This window comes from Helianthus annuus, chromosome 1, assembly GCF_002127325.2.
Source record: "Helianthus annuus cultivar XRQ/B chromosome 1, HanXRQr2.0-SUNRISE, whole genome shotgun sequence".
Taxonomy (NCBI): Eukaryota; Viridiplantae; Streptophyta; class Magnoliopsida; order Asterales; family Asteraceae; genus Helianthus; species Helianthus annuus.
In genome coordinates this window covers 145101015-145123736 of record NC_035433.2, presented here as the reverse complement: position 1 = coordinate 145123736, position 22722 = coordinate 145101015, and the positions used below count along the sequence as shown (strand labels likewise).

Below are 22722 nucleotides of genomic sequence, written 5' to 3'. Positions count from 1 at the left end.
GTATGCAGGTAGGTATATATGTAGGTATCGGTGTATGTATATACGCAAGTAGCTACGTATGTGCGTAAGCATTATGTATTTAATTATGAAGGTATATACACGTGTAGGTATGAACGCATATATGTGGATGCAAGTATGTATGTATAACTGTATGCCAGTAGGTAAGTTCGTATGCTCGTATGTTTTCAATATGATTGAGTATTGATGCTAATGACAGTGTACCTTGAGAATAAAGAATAATGCAGGTACAATGTTGAAGTCTCATCAGGGAATGGATACTCAGACGGGAATGCCTAAATGCAAAGAATTAACGAATGGAAAGTGAAAGTGTATGAATAATGTTACATTGATAATGCGTACTAACGTTTTAAATTGTATGGTAAGTGTAGGTTGTACGAATCACGGAGGATCACCGAGGAGTGGAGATCGAAGACCGAGTCACAAGTTAGATTGTACGGGAATGCTTGGATAACCAATTTAGTAAACATAGTTTATGTTTTTATTTTGTAAATGAGTTCGATTGTTGTATTTATTGTAAATGTGTCACCTTAAAAATGAACTTCAAGTATGTTAAGACATTCATAATGAAAGAAATTTTATGGTACGTATTTTCCGCTGCGCCTTTGATAGGTGATTGATATTATATTGAGAGGAGATCTCACTGTAACGTGTATATATTCAGATTATTGTAATCAATAGAAATCACGGAATACCAATCTTACATGGTATCAGCCTATTCACGATCCATACCCTAACCCTACCTCCCTTCTGCAACTTCTCCTCTCTCCTACAGCCTCTCATCTTCACTCCGATCACCTATTTTCACCCTATCTTCTATCATGGACAGCAAACTTCATCCAACCATGACAGTGTCCAACATCAAAAACGTTGTGCCTATAACCCTCGAAGTTGAAACTGCCCATTACACAACCTGGGCAGAACTTTTTCAGAATTCTTGCAATGCTTACCAGGTTCACGATCATCTGGAACCCAGAAAGCCGGCGCCGGCAACTACCTCCTCTGGTTCTGACAAGGACAAGGTCACTGCTCCTCCCTCTGATGATGAAGCTCTTTGGTCTCGTCTAGATGCCATTGTCAAGCAATGGATATATGGCACCATCTTACCAGATCTCCTTCATACCATACTTACTCCGGGTCAGACTGCTTATGACGCCTGGACTACTCTGGCCAACCTCTTCCGGGACAACAAAAACACCAGGTCTGTCTTTCTTCAACAAGAGTTCTCCAATATTCGTTTAGAAAACTTTCCAAACATGTCAGCCTACTGTCAACAGGTTAAACTCCTGTCCGACCAACTTGCTAGTGTGGGGTCCCCCGTTGACAATCAAAGACTGGTACTTCAGCTTTTAACCGGTCTTACCGAACAATACGATGGGATTTCAACGATCCTACAACATCGGGACCCTTTGCCTGATTTTCATGAGGCCCGATCAAGTCTCACAATGTAGGAAAGCAAAAAGAAACACCATGTTGCTCAGGCCGCCCATTCCTCTGCCACTGCACTTGCGGCTGTCTCAGCCAGCCCCTCTAAGTCTGACAGCACCAACACAACACATTCTGACCATAACCGTGGACGAGGAAGGAACCGCGGACGTGGCAGAGGGTGCAGAAACAATGGTCGCGAGGGTCGGTCTTACAATACTCAGAATACCCAGCACCCATACATTGTTTTTCCACAATCTTGGACAAACAATCAGTGGGCTGCTCTCATGAATCAGCAGGCCCAACAATGGCCAGCAGCAACCCCGAGCCCACCCTGCCCGTATCCATCAGTGCCCAGACCCAATACAGGTGCGGGTTTACTTGGGCCTGCCCCCGCTCAGGCCTACACTGCTGGTCCAGTTCCAACCGACATCGCTCAGGCCCTTTACACCTTATCTCTAAATCAGCAAGACCCGCTCGGCTACATGGATACCGGAGCGATAGGCCACATGAATAACCAACAAGGTAACTTTTCCCCGTCTGTTTTTAATGCTTGCACTTCCAAAAATATTATAGTCGGAAATGGCATGTCCATTCCCGTCCTTGGACAGGGCAACCATACCTTACCACCCTCGTTCCCTCCACTTAAACTTAATAATGTCCTTTACGCTCCTCAACTAATTAAAAACCTTATATCTGTTCGTCGTCTTACCACTGATAATTTAATATCTATTGAATTCGACCTTTTCGGTTTTCTCGTGAAGGACCTCAAGACCAAGGCCCCTATCCTTCGATGCAATAGCTCGGGTGATCTTTATCCTCTCACCGCTCCACTCCAAAGTCTCTCCTCTTCTCCTTCCACATTTGCTGCCATTACCCAAGACCGTTGGCATCAACGACTTGGGCACCCGGGACAAAATTTACTGCATTCATTAAAATCTTCTTCTTATATTGAATATGGAAAACTTAGTACTACTACTTGTCAATCATGTGTTTTTGGCAAAAGTGTTAAGCTACCCTTTTATGATTCCTTGAATAAGACTTCTTTACCATTTGACATTATTCACAGTGATTTATGGACCTCGCCGGTGCTTAGCACCGGTGGGCATCGTTATTACCTATTGTTTCTTGATGACTTTACTAATTTTCTATGGACATACCCAATAAGTAACAAGTCACAAGTTTTCGAGATTTTTTCACGCTTTACCAATTACATAACTACCCAATTTGAGCGAAAAATAAAACAATTCCAATGCGACAATGGGAAAGAATATGCAAATAATAATTTCCAAAATTTTTGTCATCAAAACGGCATGTACTTCCGCTTCTCTTGTCCTCACACCTCATCTCAAAACGGAAAGGCGGAACGCAAAATCTGCACAATCAACAACATGCTTCGCACCCTTCTCGCTCAATCTTCTCTCCCACCAAACCTTTGGCATCACGCACTAGAAGTTGCCACCTACCTTCTCAATATTCTCCCAAACAAAAATCACAATTTCCTTTCACCCACCACTCTTCTTTACAAGTGCTAGCCCACCTATGAACACTTACGTGTTTTTGGCTGCTTGTGTTATCCCATTCTCCCTTCCAACACAATTCCTAAATTAGCTTATCGGTCCCAACCATGTGTGTTTCTTGGTTCCCCTACTAACCACCGAGGCTACAAATGCCTCGACCTTCAAACTCACAAAATCTTCATTAACCGCCATGTTAACTTCGAGGAATCCGTCTTCCCGTATCAAATTCGTTCCCCCACCCCTACCCAATCGTACGATTTTCTTTCCCCTCCCCTACATCCACTTTTGTGGTCTCATGTCTCCCAACCAAACTCCCAACCTTCTCAATCACCTCCCACCCCTCCTGTCTCGACCCATCTACCTTCTCCCAGTCATACCGCGGCCCAAACCATCACACCTTCTCAAACCGACCCATCACCTCCAACTAGCCCCATACCCCCAGCCCAACCGGCTTTGTCTGAAACTGTTCTCCAACCGCCCCACCCACATCTATCCACCAACCTTCCCAGCCAACCTCGCCTCCTATAATTCACACATATACCCGCCGACAGCATAATACCACCCAACCCATGTCTGTCTTCTTCCCCGGTAATGCTACGGCTCATCAACCCACCTCGACTGTTCCTCCTCCGTCTCCACCACCTCCACCTCCTACCCGCACCATGCGCACACGCGCAATGGATGGCATTTCTAAGCAAATTAAACCAAACCTTAACCTTCACGCTTCCACCATCGCTCCAATTCCCAAAAACCCGCAGGTTGCTCTGTCCTCACCAGAATGGTACAATGCTATGAACGATGAATTTAGTGCTCTCATTAAAAATGAGACCTGGGAACTAGTTCCTAGAACACCAGATATGAATATTATTCGCAGCATGTGGCTTTTCAAACATAAGTTTAAATCGGATGGAAATCTTGAACGCTATAAGGCACGGTTGGTATGTGATGGTAGAAAACAGCAGGTTGGTATTGATTGTGGAGAAACATTTAGTCCGGTAGTTAAACCGGCAACTATACGATTGGTGTTATCCTTAGCTCTTTCTCAGTCATGGAAAATTCACCAACTCGATATCACCAACGCCTTTTTGCACGGAAATTTGGCTGAAACAGTCTACATGTATCAGCCCATGGGGTTTCGACATCGGAATTATCCGGATCATGTGTGTCGCCTCAAGAAGTCTCTGTACGGTCTGAAGCAGGCTCCTCGCGTGTGGTATCAACGCTTCACGGACTTTGTCCTTACGCTAGGTGTAATATCCAGATTTTTAAGTTACAAAATATTACTTATTTTAAATAGATAACGATTTGTTAATAGTTAAATGCTATGTTTTGCACATTTAGTACATCCAAAGCTATACAGTATAATATAATTTTTTAAGAAAAATAAACAAAATGATAAACATGTATAATACCAAATAGTAAATATATATACTCTTTTAGTAAAAGTATAGAAATCAACCAACTTACGTAACTTATTTACTTATCATAGTTACTCTCTTTAAAAACATAACACCTGGAACCATTTTGAAACACCTCATCAAGTTTTGATCCTATCTTAAATTTGAATATTTTACTTTTAACTTGGTGGCCAAGTATAACCTACTATAAAAAAAAAAAGGAGAGATGGCCTTCCCAATTTTCTATCATCCAAGTTTTCTTTGTATTCTCCTGACAATTTTCGATAAATTTTACAAGGTATCATATTAAACTCACTCTTTATTTATAATGATTTATTGTCCTTGTTAGTTTTGTTTATTTTTGAACCAACAATTATTTGGGTTTAGATTATGTTCAACCCAAAGATATCCGATTCATGATTTTCACAAACCAAATTTTGACACCATTTATTTATTTATAATATAAATAGTTATTGTTAGTAAATATTACAAGTAGCATAATTTTATTAAAAAAAAAAAGAAAGCTTTGTTATTATATTTTTATGAAAAATTAATACTTTTATTTCAAAAGTTTACACGTAATTCATATATGATAAAATTATCAATTTTAAGTATTTTTTTTTTCTTATTTTGGGTATTAATAAGTGGTTTACGAAAATATATGCATTTCCTAAAAAAAAATAATACGTTGATATTTTATGAAAACATGTTCATTATTATATTGTAGAATTTATATCATATTTAGATTTCATAGGATCCTTAAAAATAAGTGTTATGATTATAAATAACGGTGAATTTTTATATCCTCGTTGACGAATAAACAAAAAGCGTATTACTCAGAAATTATATGTCTAAATAAAATTATAATGATATTATAGGATTCCATGATCGTCTACACATATTTGGTTATCTCAATTTGTGATCCTTGCTTAAGGTACGGACCCTTCCCCACATATGGGTACGAATTTAGATTTCTACTACCTCGTAGTTGGAAACTTAGATTCGTTATTGTATGCTTTTGTGATCTTTAAGATTTTGTGCTATTATATTTAAATATATAGTTATATTGTTTTAGCAAATATTGATTATGATGCACTGAATTACTGATTGTGTCGCACCGAAAGGTGGCGCGCTGAAAAACTGAATGTGAACTACTGAATGTGATTATGTGACGCACTGAATGTGAACTGACTACGCACTGAACTACTGAATGTGATGCACTGAAGGTGACTAACTAAATATGTGTTATATATATTGTTTGATATATAGATATTGTTAAGAAAATGTATATTTCATTGTTGTCCCACTGAGTAAACCCCGTTTACTCAGGCGTGCATTTGCCTTCTTATGTACGTTAGGTTGCAAGGATATTCAGGAAAGACTTGGATGGATGGTTCGAGGGATTAAAGACGCACATGGATTTTCATAAGATTTTAAAATATTTTGTACAATATTTTGACTCATTTGAAATAATGTAAAGTTTTACAATTTATGGAATGAAGTTTTGACCTCTGATGTACTGTATAAGTAACACGTCAGCCCAAGCCGGGGTGGGGTGTTACACTAGGTTTCGTGCAGAGCAAGTCTGACCACTCTCTTTTTATATACCACCAAGGATCACACACAGCATATTTATTGATCTATGTGGATGACATTATCCTCACCACCTCGTCTGATGATCTTCGCAAATGCCTAATGTCTTCTCTTGCTGGTGAATTTGCAATGAAAGATTTGGGTCCCTTGACTTACTTTCTCGGTATTCCTGTCACCCGCACAGGTGATTACATGTTCTTATCTTAACAAGCTTATGCTAAAGATATTTTGCATCGGGCCGCCATGGATTCTTGCAAGCCTGTCTCCACTCCTATTGACACCCAATCTAAGCTGAGTGACTCCTCCGGTCCTTTGTTCGACGACCCGACTTCCTACAGGAGTCTTGCGGGTGCGCTACAGTATCTTACTTTCACACGTCCCGACATTACATACGCAGTTCAGCAGATTTGTATGCACATGCACTCCCCTCGGGTTGATCATTGGAACGCCCTAAAGAGGATTTTACGGTACATTCAGGGCACCTCTGATCTTGGTTTACTTTTAGGACCAATGCCATAGTTATCATTGCTTGCCTACACCGATGCTGACTGGGTTGGATGTCCCGACACTCGCCGTTCAACTTCCGGCTACTGTGTTTATCTCGGGGACAATCTTATTTCCTGGTCTTCCAAACGTCAGTCTACCGTCTCCCGCTCCAGTGCAGAAGCTGAATACCGAGGTGTCGCCAATGTCGTAGCTGAAATTTGTTGGCTTCGAAACCTGCTCCTCGAGTTGCACCGTCCGCTCTCACGTGCAACCTTAATCTATTGCAACAATGTTAGTGCAATTTACTTATCTGGAAATCCAGTTCATCATCAACATACAAAACATATTGAACTGGATATTCACTTTGTTCGGGAACAAGTTCAGCGCGGTAATGTTCGTATCCTCCATGTGCCATCTCGTTACCAGATCGCTGATATCTTCACCAAAGGACTCCCGCGGATCTTATTTGAAGACTTTCGGTCCAGTCTCAGCATCCGCTCTCCTCCCGCTTCGACTGCGGGGGTGTATTAGATAGCGTATATATATATAGTAATGATTTGTTTACTTTGATAGGTGATTGATATTATATTGAGAGGAGATCTCGCTGTAACGTGTATATATTCAGATTATTGTAATCAATACAAATCACAGAATACCAATCTTACATAATCAAATAAAAAATACAAACATAAAGTTGGGATTTACAACTAATTTATACCTTGTAAATGGAGTTGTCTTCAAGGCTATCAGATCCTTCTTCTCCAACCTAATGTGACAACCTACTTTCCGACGAAGAAAAACTCCGATGAACACGACAACATATTAAATAGTACAAAAAGTTGAGCAAATTCAAGAAACCAAGCAACCAATAATAGTAATCCACGTGGCCCTTGTTGATATCACTCGATACCCAACTTATATCACTTCCTTGGCATGTAACTGAGTCTACAATGTTGATTATAAGGCTTCCGACAATTGCAGCAACCGCCATGCTCACCATAAAAAAAGCCATTGCTAAACTCGCCATACTTTTTGGGAGCTCGGAATAATAAAATTCCATCTGCCCGATTGCATTAAACGCTTCAGCTAAACCTAGTAACACTAACTGTGGGACCAACCACATTGCTGACATGTCAACTGGCGTGTTTGAGTTTGCTAAATCACGCCTTATGGTTTCCACAATTGCAGATACTACCAAGGCTATGATTGACAATATTAACCCAATTCCCATTCGTGTTTTTGGGTGGAGCCCGCGTGGCTCGTGTGTAAATTTTGCTAGAAATGGGACCAAAATACGATCGTAAAACAAGATCCATATTGTGACTGTCAAAAGCATGAACAAGCTAAAAGATGCAGCTGGGATCTCGAACAATGAGGTGATGTTCCGATTCATTTTTTGCGCTTGAAGAACCGGGAAAGTTTGTGTAATGTTTGTGAACAGTAGAATGCCCGATGACCAAACAGGTATTATCCGAATTAGGGATTTTAGAGATTCCACCTTTTCGACTGTGGGGACACTACATGGGTTCGAGCCCGGAGAACCAATGTTTACATCTCTAACAACACATGCTTTGTTAAGAAACCTAAATCACAAAATAACACAATTTAGATAATTAAAAATAAAATAGATATGGTTCAAATAATGGGTTCAAACCAGATTAATTGATCTTTTTGATAAGGTTCATCCCTGATCCCACTAAGTTGTTTTTGGCCCATTTGACTTGTTGGAGGATAACCCTCAGTTTTTCTAAGGCCCATTTGACTTTTTGAAATATAACCCTCAACTTTAAATACAAGCCCATTTGACTTGTTGGAGTATAACCCTATTTTTTTATGCTGGCCCATTTGAAGTAGTAACTAACGAACCTAAAGTTGTCGGTTAGCTCAACCCGATCCATTTCATTGTTGTGATTATAGCAATCATCAGAAACAAGACTGATCTTACGGTTCCTAAACGCAGCGATTAAAACTTGCCCGAAACCTGTAAACGGGCTCTTGTTGACTTTGACTTTGACATAAAGAGGTGACCCGAGTAAGAACATTAGAGTAGAACATAACATGACCAAAACAGGAACCGCGAACCCGACCCGCCAACCAAATCGGTCTTGAATGTAGACCACAACAGTAGAAGCAATAACCGTGGAAATCGTCGCAGAAGCATAGTACCAGTTGAAGTAACTATCGATGAGCCTCTGGTTGTTATGGTGTTTGAGCTGGTCTGCACCAAAGGCTATGGAACATGGTTTTATGCAGCCCGACCCGATTGAGATTAGACCCAAAGATCCAAAAAGGACACCGAGTTGGGCCGGTGTTGGCGGGCAAGATGAAGCTGAAGGTGTTAGTTGTGGAAAAATGGATGTCAACCAGAGAAAACTCACCCCCTGTAGAAACAATAATATGCTATTATGGTAAATGATGAATAGTTAAATACGCAGTAAACGAACCAAAAAATGTGGTGTGTGTTCAAATCCTCAGTGGCGGATCCAGGGGGGGTTCCTGGGTTCCCAGGAACCCCTCGGTTTGGAAAAAAAAATAGTGGAAACCTTGGATAATTTGGGAAAAATTAGTGAGAATCTACCAAAAGGAACCCCCTGGAAAAAATTTCTGGATCCGCCACTGCAAATCCTATCCGAGCAAGAGCAGGTTAAGTAGGTGGCATTAAGGTGTAAAAAATTGCCGTTAAAAATCTTAACTTATCCGAACAATGAACGAACACGAACACTTAAACCAACAGGTTTGCTTGTTTGTGTTCATCCCTTTTAAAATAAACATGTTCGTGTTTGTTAATATTCTGACAAACATACAGTCATACATGAACAGGGGGTTCCCAGGAACCCCCTCGGTTTGGAAAAAGAAAATAGAAAAAGTTAGAAAAAATTAGTGAGAATATATACCAAAAGGAACCCACTAGGAAAAACTAAAAGTAAACAAGATGGGATGATTATGACTTACAAGAAGACTAGAGAAAGACCCAAATGCAATGACCCGAAACCGACCCAAATAAGAGTCAGAGATGAAAGCCCCAAAAATGGCGAGACCGGTGGAAAGTGCAGCCCACATGTAGATCACGCTGGTTCCGGTCACAGCTTCCATTTGATAAACTTCCATTAGATAGAACATCATGTTTGACATCAATCCACCACTCGCAACTTTCTCAAACGCTTCATTCACTGCTCCGAAACACAAACGCATAATTAGGGGTGCTAAACGGGTCGTGTTCGCAGGTTGGCGGGTTAAAACCCGACCCGAACCCGAAAATCGTATCATACATATGAACCTGAACACGACCCGAAATTTCATGGTTTGACCCGAACACGACCCGTTCAACCCGAATTTTTTAAATTTTTCTAAAATTAATATACTAAAACTAAAATTTACTTAAAAAACACAAATGTATATAATAATATCATATTTAAATTACAAAATCTATGTTAATTTCTCTTTTTAAGTTATAATCAAGGCATAAAATACACACCCCATTTTATTCACGTCATAAAATATATTGTAAAAAATTATAATATAGTATAAATGTGTTAAACGGGTCAACCCGCCAACCCGACCAGGTTAATCCAAACCTGACCCGTTAACCTAAACGGGTTCGCGGGTTCAACCTGAAACTGACCCGAACCCGTTTAGACTAAACCTAACCCCGTGAATTTCATGTTAGGTTCGTGTCGGGTTTTCGGGTCGTGTTAGAAATTCACACCCCTACTCATAATCATAATCCAAATTAATAACAATGAAAGAAAATATGCGGATTTTGATATACCGATGATGAAGGGCATGGTTCGGAGACCACCCTTTTGAACATGATTATTATTGTCATTGAGTAAATGTGTTTGTAAATCTGCATGGATGCTTGATTTTTCTTGATTCAAGTCTCCTCGTTCCATTTTGATCGATGTTTTGATGAAATTTGAATAGGAAGTGACGTGTTACACCAAACATATATATAGAGCCAAAAGACCTACGAGGCCTGCATGGATATTCTGAGTATACACCATACTAGAATATGAAATATGTTAAAAGAGATTATTATTTTTTTATAATAGGACAATGTTGTAGTTGTATCTACATAGATAAAGATGCTTCATAAAAAATGAAAAACCCATGTGAGGTTAAAGTGATGCAAAATTTACTTTGAGCATTTGTCCACACATAACAAATATAAATTCATCAATATTTTATGGGGCTTTATCTCATTGCATGGTATTTAACAATACCCCCCTCCCCCCCTCCCCCCGGGATTACGTGATGCAACCAAAAATTTAAATAGCCACCAACTTATAATTCTCTTGTAAAAATATACACTTGGTACTATAAATCCGAACAAGAAAAAATAGTTTAGGATTTTAATGTAAAGTAGAGTTCACATCATCACATGAGAATTGACATTATGTATTCAACTTTTTTTTCCTTTTTTGTATTTGAATTTAATTTTGAATGAAAGTTGAAACTCGTAAATTCACATGTGATATAGTATTTGTTTACAAGTTCAGTCAATATTGATTCATATACATTAGTTCACATATGAATTAGTTTTATTTGTACATGAACCAATGTTGTTTTACATGTGAAACATTAATAAAACATCATATTTATGTAAAATAATTAAAAATGAATATGTGTAGCATCGATAACAAGGTTGATTTGTACAATTTGTCCGATAAAAACTTGTTGACACTAGATAGATTACAAGTAGGAATATGATTTATGAATATATGATCACAAAAACCACAAAAATTGGAAGTGGAAATTTGTTAGCTAAAGTTATAACTTATGTATCTTGATATTTGATAATTACATTTTCTACTATAACATCTTCAAAAAATAAAAATAAACATAAAAAGCAAAAATAAAAATAAAAAGCTAGGATACTTCTCAAAAAACACACACACATAAGTTTATAGCTCTAACTCCAAATAAACGCTATAACTCATGACAGTTCCAACTATATTTACTCAACGTACCAAATACATTGAAATATATATTGTTAAAATTCAAAGTTTGTCTTCAATGCTATCAGATCCTTCGATATTGACCGCATGGGACAACCTACATTCCGAAGAAGAAAAACTCCGATGAACACGACAACAGATTAAGTAGTAGAAAAAGTTTAGCAAACTCAAGAAACTAAGCAACCAATAGTAGTAATCCACGTGACCCTCGTCGATATCACTCGATAGCCAACTTACGTTGCCTCCTCGGCCCGTTACCGAATCCACAATGTTAGTTAAAAGACTTGCGACAAGCGAACCACTCGCCGCGCTCACCTTAAGCACAGCTATTGAAAAACTTGCCATGCTTTTTGGGAGCTCAGAATAATAAAATTCTATCTGTCCAATATCATTAAACGCCACGGACAACCCTAGTAACACATATTGTGGGACCAACCACATTGCTGACATGTTAAATGGCGTGTTTTGATTTGCCAAATCACGCCTTATGGTTTCTACTATTGCAGATACTACCATAGTTATGACTGACAATATTAACCCGATTCCCATTCGGGTTTTAAGGTTAAGCCCGCGTGGCTCATTTGTATATTTTGCTAGCAACTTGTCCAAAATACAGTCGTAAAACGGGATCCATATTGTGATTGTCAAAAGCTCAAACAAGATAAAAGACGCAGCCGGGATCTCAAACCATGAGGTGATGTTTCGGTTCATTTTCTTGGCTTGAAGTGTCGGAAAATTTTGTACCGTGATTGTGAATAGTAGAATGCCCGATGACCAAATAGGTATTATCCGAATTAGGGTTTTTAGGGATTCCACCTTTTCGACTGTGGGGACACCACACGGGTTCGAGCCAATAGATCCAATGTTCACATCTCTAACGACACATGCTTTGTTAAGAAACCTAACGCAAAATACACGCAAGTTAGATAATTACGAAAAACCCAGAGGTGACAAAATAGACAAGTTAGATAAAAGGTAAAATCAAGTTTCTTTTTAACACATGATTAACCCATTTAATGTGACCCATTTAACTTGTTCTAATATAACCCGAATCGATTCGTTTTCACATTGTCGAACCTTAAGTTGTCGGTTAGCTCAACTCGATCCATTTCATTGCTATGATTATAGCAATCACCAGGAAGAAGACGGATCTTGCGGTTCTTAAAAGCAACAGCTAAGACTTGAATCAAACCCGAAAACGGGCTCTTTTTTACTTCAACTTTGACATAAAGAGAGGACCCGAGTAAGAACATGAGAGCAGAACATAGCATGACCAAGACAGGAACTGCGAAACCAACCCGCCAACCGAATAAGTCTTGAATGTAGACGACAACGGTAGAAGCAATAATGTAGGAAATCGTTGAAGAGGCATAGTACCAGTTAAAGTAGCTATCGATGAGCCGCTGGCTGTTATAGTGTTTGAGTTGGTCAGCACCAAAGACTATGGAACATGGTCTGATGCAGCCCGACCCGATTGATATTAGAGAAAAAGAGGCTAAAAGGAAACCGAGTTGGGCCGGTGTTGGTGGGCAAGATGAAGCTGAAGATGGTGTTAACTGTGGAACAATGGATGTCAACCAGAGTAAACTCACTCCCTGTAACAACAATAGTATGTTACTACGGTAAATGATAAATACGTAGTAAACGAACTGAACGAACATGTAATCATGTAATGAGGCTTGTTCGTTTTCGTTCTTTTAATTTTAACCAAACAAAGAACGAACACGAACATGTTTGGTTGGTTTAGTTTGTTCATTAAGAAATGAACATATCCGTCAGGGGTGGAGCTTTCACGGACCAAACACCCCCCCCCCCCCCCCGGTTTTTCACTTCGTAGAAAATATTTTTTTTATATAGTGTAAAATATTGGATTTTGAGGGTCCCCTTGATTTTTACTGAAAACTAAGTTCAAGATCCGCCAGAATGTAACATGTTCGTGTTCATAAATCTTAGAGTAAAATGCACGGATAGTCCCTGTGGTTTGGTGAAATTTCACCTTTAGTCCCCAACTTTTCAGAATTACACTCTTAATCCCTGTGGTTTGACAAGATGTTACTCGGATAGTCCCTAAAGCGGATGAAGGTTATTCGGATAGTCCCTGTGGTTTGACAAGTTGTTACTTGGATAGTCCCTGTGGTTTGACAAGTTGTTACTCGGATAGTCCTTGTCATTTCACACCCACTTAACCAGAAAAACTAACATCCATCCGCTTTGGGGACTATCCGAGTAACAACTTGTCAAACCACAGGGACTAAGAGTGTAATTTTGAAAAGTTGGGGACTAAATGTGAAATTTCACCAAACCACAGGGGATAGACTATCCGTGCATTTTACTCTAAATCTTATATAACCAAACAACAAACAAAAATGAACACTTAAACAAATTTTCTTGTTTGTGTTCATTCGTTAATATTCTAAACAAACACGAACTAAAAGCACTCTAAAAATTAAGGACAAAAGAGGAAGATGTGATGATTTCAACTTACAACAAGACTAGAGAGAGACCCGAATGCAATGACCCGAAAGCGGCCAAAATAAGAATCAGAAACGAACGCCCCGAAAATGGAGAGACCATCGGAAAGCGCTGACCAGATGTAGATCACGCTGGTTCCGGTCACAGCTTCCATGTGATAAACTTCCATTAGATAGAAGATCATGTTCGCCATCACTCCGCTACTCGCAACTTTCTCAAATGCTTCATTCACTACAACATCAAAGTCAAAACGAAAGTCAAAGTCAAAACGCAAATTGATGAAGAATTTGTGGATGTTAATATACCAATAATGAAGGGCATGGTTCTAAGACCACCCTTTTGAACATGATTATTATTGTCATTGAGCAAATGTGTTTGTAAATCTGCATGGATGCTTGGTTTTTCTTCTTTCAAGTCTCCTTCCATTTTTAAAAAATGGTTTGAGTGATTAAAATTTAATTGTGAGTGACAATAAGAGACTGAGAAATTTATAAAAACTTAAAAAGGAAACGAAGCATACAATTCATTGGATCAACTTTAATGTGATGTGTTACACCAGAAAAGGGTATGTATTGTTTCATTTATATGTAATCTTTCATTTTGCTTCAACACTTCTATAAATAGTTATAAATAGTTACGTATAAAATAGTCCTTAAGGGCTGGCATATCGTGTATACCCGTACACGATAAGACACGACACGATAAGACACGATACATGAAATCACATACACGAACACGACACGATAACTTATCGTGTCCTTTTTTTCAAACACGAACACGAACACGACACGATATACACGAAAATTACCTGTTAATACCTGTTAAGACGACTGTTTGACTGTTATACACGAAAATTACCTGTTAATACCTGTTAACACGAACAAAAACACGAACACGACATGCTATCTGAGAGTTACAGAGGGAGTTTAGGGGTTTTATTTTTTTTTTTTTTTTGAATTGAATGAGGAATGAAAATAGAAAGGAATTAAGGAACCCACACGCACATGGCTGATGAGTTTTATTTAATTTAATTTCTTATCGTGTACTAACGGGTATTAACAGGTAAACAGGTATTTAACCTGTTTATACACGAAAATTAACAGGTAATTTCGTGTCTACCTGTTTGGTACACGATACCTGTTAAGGCAATACACGATACCTGTTAACTTCGTGTAGGTTCGTGTCGTGTATTCGTGTATTCATGTATTCATGTAAAATTGCCAGCCCTAAGTCCTTTCATCACTTTACAACCCTCTCTTATTTTTTTAGGTAAAGTTCTATATAATTGTAGCGGCGCAGCTTGTTACCCGTTTACCAACTATCTCGATCACGGTCGTTTCAACATTTTTTGAGACCCTAAGCAAACTATAAAAGCGGGCCTTTTGAATTGGAATAAAGAAAACATTTGTTTTGCTTTCTTCCTTCTAAGTCTCAACCGCAAACACAATATCAAAATTCAAATATTCAAAGTATCAATTAGGGATTTGGAGGAAACAGTGATTAAGTAAATTGCAGTATATAGAGATTACTATAAAAATAGCCGTTAAGCAGCTTGGATTATCCTGGCGACACCACTAATTTTCTCTAACTCGCCTCTATTTTCTCTCCAATTCGCGACACCATTGAGTGAAACGGGCATGTGCGGCGTTACAATTAGTGAGTATGACGACGACGGCCTAAATTAAATACAAATTGCATATTGCTTATAGTTGGAATTAGGTCTCTTTAATTTTAAAATTAGTTCTTCTGTTAAGCCTTGCAATTAATATAATTTTTGTTTTGTTTATTTGGGCCTCATATAGTAATACACATATGATATATAAAGATTTTTAAAGATTTAGAGGCCTCTCTTTGTGTGGAGGCCCTAATTCGTTGCCTAAATTTGAAAGCCTCTAGATACGGCCTGATCTCGATGTAAATTCATAAATAATAATAATGATGAAAAAGAAATTCCATTATATATCTTTCATAATTTCTTATCAAATTCATGAAGTGTGGGACCAACCACAATCGTGACATGTCAACCGTTGTGTTTGACGTTTGAGTTTGTTGCTCTTAAAAGCAACAAGAAATAACTTGATATAAGCATGAGGTTTGTGAGGGTTGAAGAAGAATTCGCAATTTTTCCATGTATATCTAAAGTAATTTCGTATTTTGATGTCATTACCTATATAATTACGGAATAACCATAACCATTGGTTACAACAATAGAGACAAAGGCAAAAGGAGCGAATAAGGAGATACCAAGTAGGATCCGCCGGCTAAGACTTAGCCTGCAAAAACACTGAGTTTAAGTGGTCCACATGATATTTAGTCATATTGAGACATGTATAAAGTGAAGGCTAAATAGCCGGCGGCTAGGATTTTGCTTGGAGCTTTTTAGTCGCAAACTATTTAGCCCAAATTTTTTTCATCTACCAACTGTTTAGCATGCACTTTTTCATCTGTCGACTATTTAGCCTACGCTTTACACATGTCTTTTTTATTGTTTTTTTTGTGAACCCATTGTACTTCATCATGAGTTTATGTGTGGCATAGCCGTCTTAGCCCATGGATCACGTTTGCATCTTTTAAGTGGCACTTTTTGTCTGTCTATTTTGGTAACGGCTGAATGGATCGCGTTTGGCATCTTTTAAGTGGCACTTTTTGTCTTTGTCTATTTTGATAACGGCTGAATCTGGATGTCTACTCCATTAAGAATGAAGGTCAACTTTTCTATTCTAGTATATTTTATTTCTTAATTAGACATAATCATGAAAATGCAACTAATCAAATTAATCTTTTTTTACATATTAATATACAAAATTTTAATTAGTAATTAAAAAAAACAAAAGTTTATAGCTCCAATAAACGCTATAATTTCTTGAAATATATAAAGTTAAAACTCAAAGATTGTCTTCAATGCTATTAGATCCTTCTTCTTCAACATCATGTGACAACCTACTTTCCAACGAAGAAAAACTCCGATGAACACGACAACAGATTAAGTAGTACAAAAAGTTGAGCAAATTCAAAAAACTAAACAACCAATAGTAGTAATCCACATGGCCCTCGTTGATATCACTCGATATCCAACTTACGCCGCCTCCTTGGCGTGTAATAGAGTCCACAATATTAGTTAAAAGGTATCCAACGACCGCAGCAGCCGCACCGCCCACCATAAACACCGCCATCGCTAAACTCGCCATACATTTTGGGAGCTCGGAATAATAAAACTCAATCTGCCCGACCGCATTAAACGCCTGTGATAAACCTAGTAACACAAATTGTGGGAGCAACCACATTGCTGACACGTCAACCGAGGTGCTTGAGTTTGCTAAATCACGCCTTATGGTTTCCACGATTGCGGCTACTACCATGGCTATGATTGACAATATTAACCCGATTCCCATTCGGGTTTTTGGGTTAAGCCCGCGTGGCTCGTGTGTAAATTTTGCTAGAAATGGGACCAAAATGCGGTCGTAAAACATGACCCATATTGCAACTGTCAAGACCATGAACACACTGAATGATCCAGCCGGGATCTCGAACCATGAGGTGATGTTTCGGTTCATTTTCTTGGCTTGAAGCGTCGGAAAATTTTGTACAATGTTCGTGAAAAGTAGAATGCCCGATGACCAAAGAGGTATTATCCGAATCAAGGATTTAAGGGATTCCACCTTTTCGACTGTGGGGACCCTACACGGGTTTGAGCCCGAAGAACAAATGGTTCCATCTCTAACAACACATGCTTTGTTAAGAAACCTAAAACATAAAATAACACAAGTTAGATAATTACGAACAAAATGGACACGTTAGATAACGCGCAAATATTTCTTTTTTGTTGGTTGGTTTTTATAACACGGTTCAAAACGGGATGGATTGTCTCACTAAGTTGTTTTTGGCCCATTTGACTTGTTGGAGTATAGTCCTCAATCTTTAATTTTGACCCATTTCACTTGTTGGAGTATAGCCCTCATTTGTTATTTAGGCCCATTTGACTTGTTGGAGCATAACCCACATTTTTTTTATTTAGGCCCATTTGACTTGTTGGAGTATACCTAAGGGTGCTAAACGGGTCGTGTTCGCAGGTTGGCGGGTTCAACCCGACCCGAACCCGAAATTTTATACGAACCCGAACCCGAAAATTGTGTCATACCAATGAATCCGAACCCGACCCGAATATTCGTGGGTTGACCCGAACACGACCCGTTCAACCCGAAAACTTTTATTTTTAAATTTTTTTACACAAATTAATATATTAAATTTAAAGTTTACTTAAAAAACACAAATGTATATAATACAATTACATTTAAATTATAAAATCTTACGTGAATTTCTTTTTCTAAGTTATAAATATAGCATAAAATACATACCCAATTTAATTTATAACATAAAACATATTGTAAAAAAAATTATATAATATAAAGGGGCTAAACAGGTCAACCCGCCAACCCGACCAGGTTGACCCGAACCCGACCCGTTTAGCTAAACGGGTTCACGGGTTCAACCTGAAACTGACCCGAACCCGTTTAGACTAAACCTAACTAAACCCACGAATTTCGTGTTAGGTTCGTGTCGTGCTTTCGGGTCGTGTCAGAAATTCACACCCCTAAGTATACCCTCATTTTTTTATGTTGGCCCATTTGACTTTTTGGAGGATATGCATAATTTAACCGATTCATTCTCATGTAAGTATTAATTGTCGAACCTCAAATTGTCGGTTAGCTCAACCCGATCCATATCGTTGCTATGATTATAGCAGTCACCGGGATGAAGACGGATCTTACGGTTCCTAAAAGCAACGACTAAGACTTGAATGAAACCCGAATACGGGCTCTTCTTGACTTTCACTTTAACATAAAGAGGCGACCCGAGTAAGAACATAAGAGCAGAACATAGCATAACCAAAACAGGAACCGCGAACCCGACCCGCCAACCAAATCGGTCTTGAATGTAGACGACAACAGTAGAAGCAATAATAGTGGAAATTGTCGCGGAAGCATAGTACCAATTAAAGTAGCTATCGATGAGCCGTTGGTTGTTATGGTGTTTGAGTTGGTCTGCACCAAAGGCTATAGAACATGGCTTGATGCAGGCCGACCCGATTGAGATTAGACCCAATGATCCGAAAAGGACACCGAGTTGGGCCGGTGTTGGCGGGCAAGATGAACATGAAGGTGTTAGTTGTGGTACAATGGATGTCAACCAGAGAAAACTTACCCCCTGTAGCAATAACAATATGTTACATGGTTGGCATTGTGAAACACTCACTTTTTGCAAAAATAAACATACTAAAAATCAAGAAATCAACAATCAAAAATAAAAAATCGCTAAATAATCTCCATCGTGTACAGTGGCGAAGCTTGAGATTTCGACCGGGGGTCGAAAACGTATATACCTAAAAAATTCTATACGAAAACTACATACCGCACACTGCTGAGCGAAAAGTTCGGGGGACGGGCTAAATTTAGCCCGCTTTTAAACGTGTACCGATTTACCTTAGTTGTACTTATGCACCTTATATTACTTTTTAGGGTGGTTTTTTTTCCGGGCTAAATTCTAGCCTTCTTATCCGGCTTAGCTTATGTGACTTGTAGGGCCGACCATGGGTTGGGAAAGTGGACAATCATAGGGCCCACTTTCTCAAACCCCAAATGATTTATCTTTTTATATTTTATATAATCTTTTATTTTAGACAAAAGCCTATGAAGACTAAACCCAAGATGTTTTTTAAACCCATTAAGCTTTTTTTGAGTAAACTATCAAAATGGTCTCTCAGGTTTGGTCACTTTTACCATTTTAGTCCAAAACTCAAATCTTTTGTTAAAGACCCAGATTCAAAAGATTTGAGTTTTGGACTAAAATAACAAAAATGACCAAACCTCAGAGACCATTTTGACAGTTTAGTATTTTTTAACTAACATGATACTACCCAATAACCTATTTATAATTTTGGCTCAATGAAACCCAATTTTCATTTAACCCAACTAACCCTACCTAACCCAATTGAAATCCATGAATTTAGTGGCTTATTTTTCATTCAAACCTATAAATTTTGAGCCTCATTTTTCTAGTTGTACATAGCCCCGACCTTGTGACATGTGACGTTTTCTGATTGGTTGCTTTTATATATGTTTATTTTTTAGTAAGTTAATAATTTTATTGTCAATTAAAAAAATCGTCAAAATTTATATTTGCAATTTTCTCTCTAAAAACTAAAGGATGAAATGATTTCAACTTACAACAAGACTGGAGATAGACCCGAATGCAATGACCCGAAACCGACCCAAATAAGAGTCCGAAACGAAAGCCCCCAAAACAGATAGACCGGTTGAACATGCTGACCAAATGTAAAGCACACTAGTTCCAGTTACAGCTTCCATGTGATAAACTTGCATTAGATAAAAAATCATGTTCGCCAACAACCCGTCACTCGCAACCTTCTCAAACGCTTCGTTCACTGCCCGAAACGTACAAAATCAAAATCATAATTATGTTCAAACCGAAGAGAACGAATTTGGGGGTCTATATGTACCTATGATGAATGGCATGGTTCTAAGACCACCCTTATGAACATGATTATGGTCATTGAGTAAATGTGTTTGTAACTCTTCATGGATGCTTGATTTTTCTTGATGCAAGTCTCCTTGTTCCATTGTTTGTTTGTTTGATGAATTTTGAGTGACAATAAGTAATGAATTCTACTGCTTGGAAATATTAATGTGAAGTGTCACACCAAACAAGTATAAAGCCAAAATGAGGCATGCACAATATAATGCAGTATTGCAGACTTGCAGTTTACACTTAACACATATAGAGTCAAATTTGTTTTTTTTTTTTCTTTACAAATAAATATAAAATGAATTGATATATGTTTTCTAGTATTGATTGGTAATTTTTGAATTTTGTTAAAAGTTTTTTTAAAATTGTATAAATTTGTACTTATATATATACTTGTAGAAACAATTTTAAATGAATAAATGTGAGAATTATATAAATACTTTACTTTTTCAAAGAGCAACTTTCAAACTATGTGAATACTTATATGTAATGTATGATAATTCTATGTGGTGAGAGAGAGCATATATTATTTCTAAAACTTTAATTTTCTTAGTGTTCACTAGGGGTGTAAATGAGTCACGCCGAGCCTGAGCCTAACTAGGCTTGAGTTTGGCTCGTTATGTTTTTATGAAGCTCGAGTTCGGTTCGGTTCGAGTCTACTTCTTTGAGCTTGAGCTCGGCTCACGAGTAAAATCGAAAGCTCGAGCTCGGCTCACCAATGTTATCGTCGTTATTATTATATTATAATATAAAAAACTAAAAAAATGGGCTCGTTTAGGCTCACGAGCCTAAAAGAGCTATGTATTTCAGACTCGAGCTCGTTTAGGAAATATATTGTTTGCTAGAATTAAGTGAAATTTGTTAAAACAAAATGAAATTATGAATGAAGTTGATTTTTAATAGAATTTAATTAGATTTGTGATATAGTGGCGGATCACTTATGCTTAGTTGAGTGTTTAGTTATGTTAAAAGGTTTTTTTTTTTTTTTTTTTTTTTGAACGGCAAATTTTTTATTCCTATCGTCTGTGGAACTTGAACCCAAGACCTCCCCTCCTAAGATGTTTAAAGGTTTTACCTTTGCCAATGGACCGCCACCCCATTGGTAGTAAGTTAAAAGTTTTAAGAGTTTAATGATGACTATGACGACATTGGTAGAGGCGGAAGTGATGGTGGTAGCGGCCGTTGAAATTACAAATATCGTAAATGGAGTTATTCTATGGGTCTGAATCATCACAAACCTAACACAAGTTCGTGTCGACCTCACAAACACATTTAGCTAAATGGTTGTGTTTGTGTCAACCCGATTAGTTCATGTGTTGACCCATTTAACCCATGCATTCATTTAATGATACAGTTTTTTTTTTAATCTATTTTTATAATAATTTAAACCATTTGATTAATTTTTATGTCAAATTTTGAACTTCTAAGAAGAAATTGGCTTCAAAACAATATATAAAAACAAAGTTTTAAAGTGTGAATATGTAAAAAGAAATTGTTGTTTTCAAGCAAAAACAGGTCGTGTTTTATATCGATCTGCAAATGCATGTGCCATTGTGTCGTGCTCGGGTTTATATCAGGTTTAATTCAAAAACAAAACCTATATAGCTAACCTTAAGTTATTCACATACTAACATACATCAACACTTAATACATGTAAATGGAATTGTTCACTCATGTAACACGGGTGAAATTCATTACAGAACGATAAATTAATTTGAGAAAACAAACAAATGTAAATCGTTTTAATTTTTTATCAACATTTCATACTATTTTAAACTTTCATTTTTATTATTCGGATTGGACATCAACTCTAACCGGAAATTACATCGAAATAGAAGGTAAACGGGCAACAAGTTGCGCCGCTACCCTTTTTAAATAGTTGTGTTTTTGTTCTCCAAACAATTTATATAATATTAAAGACAAAGGTCGGTGGATGACCTTTGTCTTTAACTCCTCAACTTTTACAAAAAGTCATACTTAGCCCCTAACATTTATCTCCTTTTAATTTCCATATATTACAATTCTAATCCTTATACTTTTACTTTTTAACCCCTGTACTTTTAGTTCTTTCAATTTACACTCTCAAACTAGGTAACTTAAGCATTCACTTTTAACTTTTGGTAATTGACAACTTTGATCTACTAACTTTTTCTACTTAATAACTTAACGTCTCATTTATTTGAATTGCTTTTATGACTTGAGACCATAGCGTCACACATTAATATACTTTTTTTAATCTATTTCTAACCATATTAATGTCTAAATTACTTTTACGATTTTACACGATTGTCTAAAATATTGTTACAACTT

At 37.7% G+C, this 22722-nt stretch overlaps 3 protein-coding genes across 3 annotated transcripts; all 3 read right to left on the bottom strand.

Moving 5' to 3' along the window:
• Nucleotides 1-7027: 7027 nt before the first annotated feature.
• On the bottom strand, nucleotides 7028-10291 carry LOC110883417 (protein NRT1/ PTR FAMILY 1.2). Its single transcript, XM_022131181.2, has 4 exons — nucleotides 10209-10291; nucleotides 9392-9609; nucleotides 8306-8820; nucleotides 7028-8022 (listed from the first exon to the last, which is right to left on the bottom strand). Exons 1-4 carry the CDS (start codon nucleotides 10222-10224, stop codon nucleotides 7206-7208), a joined length of 1566 nt encoding a protein of 521 aa, XP_021986873.2. The 5' UTR covers nucleotides 10225-10291; the 3' UTR covers nucleotides 7028-7205.
• Nucleotides 10292-11439: 1148 nt separating this feature from the next.
• LOC110940863 (protein NRT1/ PTR FAMILY 1.2) lies at nucleotides 11440-14295 on the bottom strand. The gene is made up of 4 exons (XM_022182436.2): nucleotides 14175-14295; nucleotides 13883-14100; nucleotides 12475-12992; nucleotides 11440-12298 (listed from the first exon to the last, which is right to left on the bottom strand). Exons 1-4 carry the CDS (start codon nucleotides 14293-14295, stop codon nucleotides 11440-11442), a joined length of 1716 nt encoding a protein of 571 aa, XP_022038128.1.
• Nucleotides 14296-16754: 2459 nt separating this feature from the next.
• LOC110940858 (protein NRT1/ PTR FAMILY 1.2) lies at nucleotides 16755-20545 on the bottom strand. Its single transcript, XM_022182430.2, has 4 exons — nucleotides 20387-20545; nucleotides 20094-20311; nucleotides 18560-19074; nucleotides 16755-17613 (listed from the first exon to the last, which is right to left on the bottom strand). Exons 1-4 carry the CDS (start codon nucleotides 20505-20507, stop codon nucleotides 16755-16757), a joined length of 1713 nt encoding a protein of 570 aa, XP_022038122.1. The 5' UTR covers nucleotides 20508-20545.
• Nucleotides 20546-22722: the final 2177 nt, after the last annotated feature.